Raw genomic sequence first — 11,219 nt, forward strand, 5'->3', positions numbered from 1 at the left:
ACTTAAGCTGCATTAACAGCAGGGCTGAGAACTGCTCTAAGAGGGTGCAGGTGATGTTGATGGAGGCCCCAAAACCACATCGGCCGTGGTATGAGCAGTGGGGGGCGTCTCCTGCAAGGCCAGGGACAGAGGCAGAGCCTGGAGCAGGCAGCCACACCTCGCTCTGCTGGGTCTCTGGGCAAGTAGAGGCCAGCAGGAGCAGGGTCAGTAAGATTCTGGAGGGAGCTGAACACCAGTACGCCTCACCCTGGGCAGTAGGCAGCTGTGATGGCCTAGACTGGGGTCATTCTCTGCATTTAAATGGTGGGCAGCTGGTGGGCAGGAAACTGGTGAAAGACCGTACAGCTGACCACTGCAGAGGGGACTTGGCCGGAGCCAGAGCTGCACAGCAGGGATGAGAGAAAGGCTGAGGTCGGCCTCCTGGTTTTAGCACAGGCTGCATCCACCCCAGTCCCTGCAGCCTACTCCTCCTGTTACGTCATACCTGCACCGTCAGGTTGTCCCGGGACCCCGACACAGCTTTCAAAGCCTCTTGTTCCTTATGCTTCCTGTCAGCGCAGGAGAGAGACCCACCACACTCGCCACCCTGTGCTCTTAGAGCCTGGCCTTCTAGCTGCACTATAAATAAGCCGGCGGCCCATCCAAGCACACCCATCCATCTTGTTTAATAGACTGGAGAGCGCCCTGCGCCACAGCAGGTCACGAGGAGTGGCGAGGTGATGGATGGTGCCCTTCCTGCATCGGACGGCGTGATGTATAATGAAACATTTATGATTTATTCCAGCTATAACCTGGCGTGAGGTGGGGGGGTGGGCGAGAGCCGACGCGTGAAACAGAACTGCTCGCAGAGGGCGGGGTGGGGGCGTCCCCCACGTGCACATGTGCACGTGCCACACATTCACACACACGTACACTCATACTGACACACTTGTGTGCACTCACACCGCCCACCTCACCACACCCTCAGTGCCCTGGGCTGGAGTGCAGACTTCACACCCCTCCGCCTCTGGCCTGCCACCCTCTCGTGCTAGGTGATGTCTGAGAAAGGATGGCTGGATCCTAGTTAGGAAGGGCTCCCACCAGCTGATGCCCAGAAGAATCAAGGTGAGGAAGCAGGAGGTCAGCAGGAGGGCAGGAAGTCTCTTTCCTCCTGTCAGAGACCCACGTGGCACTGTGTGTGCCCCAGGAGCACCCCCTGACGAAAGGGGCCCCAGTGAGGCCTGGCCCCACCAGGCCTGCAGTGGCTGGAACCCCACGATAGACGTTAGTAGGCGGCCGATTCTCTTGGACCTGAGAGACCACAGGAAGGGCAGTGGGCAGTGACAGCACAGGGCCCCAGCCATCCTGCCCGCACAGGGACACAACCAGAGGGGCCTGTCCTGGTGTTAGCCTCACAGATTGAGGTCACAGCCATCAAACTTTGCTTGCTGTCTTGTCCCAAATATGTCCCACACGCGGCCGGCGTATCAGTGGTGGTAACGCTCACAGACACAGGCACCCAGCGCTTACCACGCATATACACGTGTCCTCCATGCCTGTCCTTGCAGGCACAGGGACCAAAATGCACTGAGGCAGGGCCCCAGCACGCCTCCCAGTGACCAAAGCCCCTTTCCTCAGGCGACACAGCCATGTTCAAGGACGGCTGCTACTGGATCCGGGGCCGCACGTCCGTGGACATCATTAAGAGCGGTGGCTACAAGGTCAGCGCCCTGGAGGTGGAGCGGCTGCTGCTGGCCCACCCCAGCATCCAGGGTGAGTGGCCATGGCGCTGCCGTTCCAGCAGCTACACTTGGTCCAGGCGTGGTGTCGCGGGAACGTGCCAGATGTGTTTTTCCTGTGTTTGATTATAGACGAAACGGGGACTAGGTTATCCAGCCTTGGAACACCACACAGTGTGAACCCACACCACAGTGAGGGTCCGCCCCCCACACCACAGAGTATCTGCCCCAGGAGCACCCCATGAGGAAAGGGGCCACAGTGAGGCCTGAGCTCTTATGTAAGAAAGGCGGTAGCTCAGATTGTCTCTGGGCCAAGCCTCCTGAGCAGGACTGGAGGGGGTGGCTCTGGGTACTAATCCAGGAAGCGTGGGCCCCACCCAGACCTGCTGACCTGGGATCACAGGCTGTGAAGACCCCGGGGGTGGCAGAGGCAGCTCCTGTGGGCCCAGGGCTCTCCCAGGTGGCCTGTCCATGGGAGCCCATAGGCTTGGGGGCCAAACATTCTGGACTTCTTATCGTCCTCAGCCTCTTTATCCGTGACAGTCCCCAAGAACAGAACGGGGAGGGCAGGAGTGGTGGACAGGCTAGCTCCCAGCCTGGGCCCCCACGGAGACCGTGGGAGCACGTCCTCACCCGTCCCCAGCAGGGCCCCTGAGCCCCTCAGGCCTGCCAGGCGGCCCTTTCCCAGGACTTGCTCCAGGGACTCTGAGGCCCTGGCGCTTCCTGCACATTCCTGGCTACTCTTCAGCCTTCAGCGGTCATCGTGACGTTTAAGGTACCCCACCCTGTTCTGTCTACAGATGTGGCTGTGATCGGAGTTCCAGACGTGACGTGGGGCCAGCGGGTTACCGCAGTGGTGGCACTTCAAGAGGGACACTCACTGTCCCACAGGGAACTCAAAGAGTGGGCCAGGTAAGGGCTGGGCAGGCAGGGGGTGGGGGAAGGGATGGGCAGGGTAGGGACTGCCCTGTGACGGTCAAGAGGAGGGACAGACGGGTCTTGGGCCTCGCTGTCATCCATCTGGGGGCGGGGCACCTGGAAGGTCAGGAGACCGTGGTACTTACACGAGGCTGCGCCCCCACAACAGGGCTCCAGGGAGGTTCTGTAATGATGGCAGGAGCGGATGTAGAACCCCGTTCATGCCTGGCACCCAAGGGCCGTGAGCACTTAAAGGGAAATAGGGCCCCCCACCACCACCCCCCACCCCGCCCCGACATGTAACTCAGATCTGAGGTTCGGAGGAAGCTTCTGAGGGGGCAGAAATATATGCTCCTGGACGAGTTCGCTTGTGGTGAGCGAGTAAGCCTTCCCCGGGGTTAGGAGGAGGCTTGTCGGGAAGTTTGGTTAACCTGGAGCTGAGCCAGAGCACCCAGCGTGGCCCCAGGGTGCTGGGCGGAGCCAGCTCGGAGGGCCTTCGCACCCCCTGCCTCCCCAGCCACGGCGCCCATCCCTCAGCTTTGCCCCCAACCGTGGGCACTGAGCCCAGGGCATTTTCACATGCTCCTGGGGTGCTCACTGCCGGCCCGAGGCCAGAGCGCCCCACACACACACAGCAGCACAGTCTGTCCGTCCCTCACCCTGTGTCGTGCTTGGTTTGCCCCCGCCTGACCCTACCCTCCCAAGAGCCTATCTGCCACCTGCCCTGGCCTCGAGGGTTTCTCTGTGTCCTAAGGCTCACAGGCCTCTTCCCTGTGCCTGGTGATCAGTCCCAGGACGGAGCCTGAACCCCCCCGTTCTTGTCAAGGCCAGACAGGGCAGGACAGGGAGGTGGTGTGATGGAGCCATGGAGCAGTGTCCCTGCAAGCTCAGCAAGGAGACTATTAGTGACCTCCCCTGAGTTCTTTATCTTAAATCCAAGAATTTCCTCTCTCCTGTCCCCTCTCCCCACACATCCCCCGCTCCTTCCACCCCAATTTGCCACCTCCTCCTTGGTGCGAAAGATATTTTTGGCTCGTCCAACATGATTTCCCAAACAGTAGGAATCCTTGTTTCATCAGGGCAGCACAGCTGGGCAATTAGATCCCTCGGGATTTGCAGAAGCACAGTTGGAGCACTGCCGTTTCACAAAGGAGAAGCTGCTGCTTTGATTAAACAATTACTCTGTTAAATATATAGATATGTATGTACCCTGTGCTGAGAGCTCTCCCAGAGTGTTTCAGGTCCGGCTCCAGCCTCAGGTCTACCCTGGGCTGTCCTCAGGCGGCGCCCGCACGCCCGGCTGACTCTGCCGCTTCACCCCTGTGCTCCTCTCCCCGCCTCAAGTCCAGGCTCCTGGCCCAGCCCCCACAGGGGCCGCACTCATGGTCTTGGCTTGTGACTGTGGATGTGAAAAGACTCTGAAACAGGCACGGTGTGTGGAGGGTTTGGGAGCGCTCTGGGGAGATGCTCCTGGGAGCATAGGACTGGGCAGAGCAGGCGGCCAGCCTGTCGCTGTCTCCACGAGGACTTCCCAGGCTGAGGCCACCTTCCAGGCCTTCGTGTCCTCGAACTGGGCAGGCACTGGGTGGTGACACAGAGGCTGGCCACCCTGTGGAGGGAGAGGAGGGGGAGCTGCCATCTTTGTCCCCCGTGTATGTGGGAGGTATGGGAAGAGGGGCCACTGTTCTTCTGGGCCCTGGCTTCTTAGTGGGGTTGCTGTTTCATCCTATGTCACGTTCGCTGCCATTTGAAATCTTTTTAATGTTTGTTTTCTCTTTTAAACCACATTTTCCCTTTTGCTTCCATTTTTTTCGTTTCTGAAGATGCTTGCCGCCCTCTCAGTCTCTGCTCCCCAAGGGAAAGGCTGTCTTCCTCCCTTGTGCTACGCTCTTAGCGGGAGTCAGGGAAGCTGGCAGCCCCAGCTCAGGCAGCTTGTCTCCTCAAGGGGTGGGTGTGGCCTCAGCACTGGACGTGAACAACCTCCCACACTCCCATCTCCCAAACTGCCAAGTTGAAGTGGGCCACGTGGGACTTACCTAGCCAGGAAGAACCCTTGGGGTTGACATCTGATCCGACCATGATGTAGCATGGGCAGTCCCTAAAGTCCTGTGCCAACTCGGCCACCATCCCGTCTCCGAGGAGACCGGCATGGAGGCCGTAGGTAATGCCTCCATTGTCCGTGTGCATTTTTTCAATGCAAAACTTGCTCTTAAAGTCAGCTTTGCTGGATTCCTGTCTGAGATGTCACTCTGCCTTGAAGCAGTCTGGTTCACATTAGGCCGGTTGCTAAGCTGGAACCCTTGGAGCAGAACAGGCCCAGCTCACAGACTCTTGGACAAAACTGTGTCCCGAGGTGAAGGAGGTGAAGGTCTGCTCCCCAAAAGGACGACTATTCTTGGAAATGGCAGGGTCCACAGGTTGTAAACCCACGTCCTTCACGGTGCTTTTAGATCCATTGTTTTATTTTGATGGCTCTTGTCCCATTTCGTAGTGGCTGCTAAGTGAGGGTTTATAATGTGCGTCTTTGGCCACCACGGTCTCCCTCTCGTGATATCAGCCTCTCTGTGCCCAGACGACCTGGGTGCCAGTGTTGCTACGTGCGCATCTACTTTTATATTTGTTACACACCCACACCATGTTCTTCTCGTTTTCATTTAAACGATTATCTCCTAAGATAATTCAATCATAAGGCAAATGGGGTCTGTTTCCCGTCTCTGGTGCTCTTCCTGCCTTGGCCTGTCCTGGATTCTGGCAGCAGGACTTCTTCCTGCCTGCCGACACCCGCCCGTCGCTGCTAAGGGGCTCCGTCAGCTTCTGCGTGTCTAAAAACATCTTTAATTTCACTTTCATTCTTGAAAGATACATTCTCTGGACATGGGGTTCTAGATTGACTGGTTTTTCTTCTAGTTCCTGGAAAATGGTTCTGTCCTGCCTTCTCACCTGCACCGCTCCTGGGAATCTGCCATCATCTCAGGCCCCAACCCCGGAGCCGCCTGAGCCTCTCCTCTCTGGGCCCCAGCCCCCACCCAGCACAGTGCTGGGGCAGCGAAGGGAAGAGGGCACATGGGGAGAGCCATACAACATGACATACCACCCAAACACCACTGGAGACCCCAAGTTTTGGCAGCTAGACTGGGGGCTGTGGGCAGTGTTCCGGAGCAAGTGGTGGTGTTGGACTTTAGGGGTTCACCCTGTTATGCTGTCAGGGTCACCAGGCCAGTAATGGTGGCTTGTTCTAGCAAAATCCAGTCCAGCCCCACACATCCTCCCCGCCCCGGTGGGCAGCCGGCCATCTCCTGCATCTGCCAGGACCGTCTCTCCTCAGGAGCCAGCAGCCTGCACCCTGCATTCTGAGCACCCCAGAGCCGTACCTTGGCCTGCAGTCTGTGTATGGCAGGAGCCCCCCAAGATAACAGTGCGTTCAGCACCGTACTGCTGACGCGCTCTGCCTGTGGGCAGATGGACCCAGCCTGCAAGAGCGATTCGGCTCATGTTTATTCATAAACATCAGCTGCTAAGGCGAGATTTGGAGTTTCTCTGTCACCCCCGTTGCCGGCTCCTCGGCTCCTCGCCAGACTCATCCTCAGTGGGCAGGGCCGCCCCACAGCTGCAGACTCGAGGGCCACACATGCCTGCTGGCCCTGGGCAGACGTCGGGGGGCCACACGTCTTGCACCTTGCTGTCTGAATCATTCTGGCCTGAAGGTTGTTGTCGGCAGCCCAGAGAGTGGGACCCTGTGGCCCAGAGGCCGGGAGCTGTCACCCCAGGCAGCATCCTGTGCTGCTGCTGTCTCCTTGCAAAGGGGCATGGGGCCCTGCGTGTGGCTGTCAGACAACAGGGAACAGGCAGCTCCTGTCTGCCCAGAAGAGGCTTTGGGAGGGTGACTCGGGCCTGCAGCCTAAGGAGGAGTTCCAGAGCAGAGCCTGTGGGTGTGGGACCCCAGCATGTGGCCTCACACAGGACAGCATTGTCTAGCGGGGTGCCTCTCCTGGGAGTGAGGGGTGGGTGCAGGGCGGCTCCTGGACCAACGGACAAGCCCTTCCTGCTCCTTGGGTGCTGGGCTCTGGTGTGGGGAGGGCAGTGCCAGCCCACGTGTCCACAACACCCAGGGTCTTTCCACCGCCTCTTCCACCCATCTGGCCAAGCCTGCCATAGTGACAGGCCACAGAGGAGAACCAGGTCTCTCCAGCTCCGGGAAACCTGGTCCCAAGTGGGGCTCATCCTCTCCCCTGGGTGGACAGAGGGGCATCTCTGGGTTAGCATGCCCTGCACAGGGCACCAGGCACCAGTGTGGCCAGGCTTCTGGGCCATGAGGAGGCTGTCGTCTAGGCCCGGGGTTCCTGCCACTCAGGCCAAGCTTGTCTCTGCAGAGGCGTCCTGGCCCCGTATGCCGTGCCTTCGGAGCTCCTGCTGGTGGAGGAGATCCCGAGGAACCAAATGGGGAAGATCAACAAGAAGGACCTCCTCAGGCAGTTCTACCCGCATGACCAAGGCCAGCATCCACTTTAAACCCCCTACATCAGGTGGAGTAGAGTCAGGCCTGAGGAATGACATCCCAGCGGGAGGCCTCGCTGTCCCTCCTTGTGGCCACACCCTTATGCCCTGAGGCTACCAGGCAGGTCCCAGGAGGGTCCAGGCGTCCCCCCAGGGATGCAGGTCTCCAAAGGAAATTCAGTAAAGCTTCACAGAGAAAAACGCCTGTGCTGTTGCTCACCCAGTGCCCTGCTCCAGCTACCAGGAGTGCTTGCGTCTGCATGCGTGTGTGTGTCACGGCACAGGGTCTCTCATGGTCTGGGATGCCCATGTGGCCACCCCAGTTGACCTGCGGTTCCTCCAGAGCCTCCTAGTCGGACCCCGACTGCTCTGAGGAGCCAACCCTGAGGACAGGCCCGGGCGTCCAGGTCAGGGGCGTTGGGAATGCCGTTGTCTCTTCTGCCCTCCCTGACGTTTCTCTCTGCAGCTCTGGGACAGCCTGCACCATGAGAGTGGCATCACTGTGCCCCAGGGACCCTGGCAGGGCCTCACATAGGCCTTCAGGGCCACGCTGACCACCCCAGTGGGGATGCAGCTCAGGCGACCAGAGAGCCAGGGAAGCTGAGTGCCTAGACCCTCGCTGGGCAGCTGCGTGCAGCCCCTTAGCACCACCGCCCCCAGGTAACCTTCTAGACCAAGGACCCACAAACTTCTGGAATGGCCAGGTGGTCAATATATTAGGCTCTGCGACCACATGGTCTGTCACAGCTGCTCACCTCAACTGTTGTAGCGTGGATCCCGCTGTCCTCATACGGAGTCCAGAGCTTCTCAGCAGTCAGAGGCTGACCACCAATGGCCCTGTGCCTTGACCCTTGACCCTTAACCTCCTCACTGCCTCCATGCTGCTCCCTCGACACACCCCTGCAACCCCAGGCCCTCCTTTCGCTCTTCATCTACATGCCACCTTCTCCTGACCAGCTCCGTCCCACAGCACCCTCTCTGCTCCCCGCCAGACAGGCCCAGGTCCTCCACCCTCCCCAGCCGCGGGCACACAGACCTCCGAAGAGCAAGCCATGTGTCAGCGTTTCCACTTCCCGCTCTTAGCTGTGTTGATTCAGATGCAGGAATGCCCGTGTGTGCTCCAAGTGGAGAATCCAGAACCTTCTGGACAGTTTACTGGAGACCATGGTGGCTTCTTTGCCTAAGCCTGCTGGGGAGTGGTGCTCACAGCACAGCAAGAGTCTGGCCTTGACTTTTCCAGAATGTTCTGTCCCTGGAATCTGTGTCTCAGAGCAGCAAATTGTGGGAGCTGGAGGTTGGAGGGGCCACCCCAGCCCAAGCAGGGATGCAGTGCCTTGTTGAGAGTACACAGCTGGTGAGGGGAGGGGGCAGGACCACTCTCCCAGCAGCAGTGCTGCATGTGGCCTGTGACTCCCGAAGGCCTGACTCGCTGTGGGCATTTGCTCAGAGGAATGTCCAGCCCTCCATCCGTCCTGCCGGAAGCCTGGACATACATGCTGGTCGCCCCTGTACTGAACAGGCTGCCCAAAGGGCTCAGTCGCTGCATCCACAGCTGGCTCCTCTTGAGGGCAGCCCTCAACCACCACAGTGGTCACCCAGACTTCCTGCTGTCCTTGCATCTGGCCCTGTGGTAACCAGGGAACCACATAAACACATGCTACGGAGAAAAGTCAGATTCAGCACTGCAGGATCTTTGCTTAATCCCACTGATTTGACACCGTATCTGTCTTGATACTGAATTTTTGATTCCTAAAAATGTTTACATAATTATTTGCTTTATGCTATAATCTATAGCAAATGCTTTCAAAAAATAACAGTCACCTTCCACTCACAAGACTACAGAAGACGTTGATTTTGTCCTTGGAACAGGCCCCTGTAAGAATACAGAAGGATGTGCCCCACTTGCTAAGTCAACGGGACCGAGAGTCACAAGGCTTCCAGAAATTCCCCCTTGGCTTGAAATGCTCCCCCTGCTCTCCCACACACATACACCCTCTCCCCGAGGGTGTGACCCTCATCGGGCAGCCCCACCATCCTGTACTCAGGCTCCCACAGTAAAGCCAGGAGCTGGCATCCTGGGAGCTGGGCTGTGACAATCTGACTGACAGCCCATCTGCCTTCAACCTCACTAGCAGGGCCCGCGCTGGATCTGAACCTGTTGAAAGGCAGTCCAGAATGCCCAGGATGGCTGGAGGGGGCTGCCGCTCAGACAGGCATGGAGCAGAGGGAAGGCTGGACTGCGCCTGTAGGGTCCCTCAGGCCCCGGCATGGAAAGAACACTCCTGGCTTGGCCCGACTCCGGGTTGAGCCATGTCCCCTCCCTCTGGACGTAAACTCCTCAGCAGCTGGGGTGAAGCTCCGCTGCCTCCTTGTCCATCCAGCACCTCCGTGTGCAGACATGGCGGGCCTGCCAAGGTAAGATACCACCAAGGGGAGACAGGCTTGAAGAGCCACACAGAATTTCGGGACCCAAACCGCCCAGCCCCTGCCCAGCGCACGAGGCCTGTGCGCTCTCTGGGTTTCCCTGTTCTGTGGTCTGAGGCTGGTCGTTCTGACCAAGGATGGAGGGCTTTGCCTCCCTCAGAAGTTGAGCCGTGGGGGGCTGGTGACCACATAGCATTCCACATAGGAGCTGCCTGGCCTTCCTGGCTCCCCCAAGGGGGCCACAGTGGCAGGGCAGGGCATGGAGCCCCATCAGCTGGGTCGGCACTGCCCAGGCCACCAGCACCCACTTCCCAGGTACCAAGCACTTTTGTGCCCACCCAGCTGCAGCCACGGCTTGAATCTTTATGTCTATCGCCACACTGGCCTTGCGGCCACACCCACGACTCAAGATCCCCAAAGGTCAGGGATGCACGCAGGCTGGCAGTGAGCCCACAGCTGCTGTGGTCACATCCATGTCCTCTGTGCCACGAGCCTCGCCCTGCCAGCCTCACACTTGGAACCTGAGAACATCTACTCCTGGGCCCTGGCTTCCCCTGGAAACTTTCTCCCAAGGGGTCCTTCCACAGCTGGGGCAACAGCAGAAATGTCATGGGTGCAGATGCCCGGCCGGGAGCAGAACTGCTCAGTGCTGGGCCCCAGGATGTCATAGATGCCCCTCGTGTCTGGGACCAGGAGACTGCACTCTCCAGGTGTGTCCACGAGCACAGCCGCCCGCCAACACAGGTGAGGCCTGCTCAGACAGAGGGCCTGGCAGGGTGCCCCAAGAGCCAGGTCATGGGCACTAAGCCTGGGGTTCCTGTCTATAAAGGGAATTCTGGAGACAGTTCCTGCTCCAGCCTTTCAGGAGGACAAAATTATACAATCATGGAGAAAACAGCAGCTCGGCACCGTTTTAGACAAGATAACCGTGTAAAAATGGGTACAATGCCAGGCTGACTTGAAGCAACAATGAATAGGAAATACATGCCCACAGTGCACATATCACACACACACCTCTGCACACGTGCTTAGGCACGTGTTCTCACTGCATACACGTGTACTCAGACACCCCCGCATGCATACCTGTGTTCACACGCGTTCACACATGCTCTGTGACACCCCAAGTCTGGGGGCTGAGTGGGACTGGGATTATAAAACAGTTTTCCAAGAGTCCCCTTAAATCCCAACTCTTTTTCTATCTTATGTTGAGTTTCTAAATAAAATTTTTTGAAGACGATTCCAGCACTAAACAGTAAATTGAAAACTACAGCTCAGTTCTTAAAATGGTTCTGTCCTGGACCTCCTCCCTCGGGGGGTTCCGGGGGACCTGCGCTGTCCCTGCCACACCGGCTTCATCCTGCTGCTCTACTTCCTGGGCCTGTTTGTGCGGGTCTGCACTGGGTAAGGCTGTGCCGGGGGGGCCCCCCCACGACCCCCCCCATTACCCCCCTTCCCTGACACTCCCTTCCCCCATTCCTCACCCCCATTGTCCCTTCACCACCCCCCACCGTCCCCCCACCCCATCTCTGTGTCCTCGGTGGTCTCCGTGGGCCCGTCCTCCATGTGGACTCTGTGTCTTGGGTCAGTTGCTCAAGGTCAGCTTTGTCAGTGTGGTCCTGTGAGCACTGTCATGGCTGCTTGGTGGCCCTTCTAGAAACCCCCTGA

At 58.6% G+C, this 11,219-nt stretch overlaps 1 protein-coding gene across 2 annotated transcripts in view; it reads left to right on the forward strand.

The window, feature by feature from the left end:
• The window catches only part of ACSF3 (acyl-CoA synthetase family member 3), a 66,411-nt gene extending 55,652 nt beyond the window's left edge, over positions 1-10,759 (forward strand). The window contains exons 9-11 of one of the 2 annotated variants that reach the window (XM_033129069.1): positions 1,618-1,752; positions 2,519-2,630; positions 7,007-10,759. In XM_033129069.1, the coding sequence (XP_032984960.1) occupies positions 1,618-1,752; positions 2,519-2,630; positions 7,007-7,145 (386 nt within the window). In that variant the 3' untranslated portion in view covers positions 7,146-10,759. The remainder of the gene's footprint in view (positions 1-1,617; positions 1,753-2,518; positions 2,631-7,006) is intronic. The other variant, XM_033129071.1, reaches the window with a different exon arrangement.
• The last annotated feature ends 460 nt before the right edge of the window (positions 10,760-11,219 follow it).

This window comes from Rhinolophus ferrumequinum, chromosome 15, assembly GCF_004115265.2.
Source record: "Rhinolophus ferrumequinum isolate MPI-CBG mRhiFer1 chromosome 15, mRhiFer1_v1.p, whole genome shotgun sequence".
In the NCBI taxonomy this organism is placed as follows: Eukaryota; Metazoa; Chordata; class Mammalia; order Chiroptera; family Rhinolophidae; genus Rhinolophus; species Rhinolophus ferrumequinum.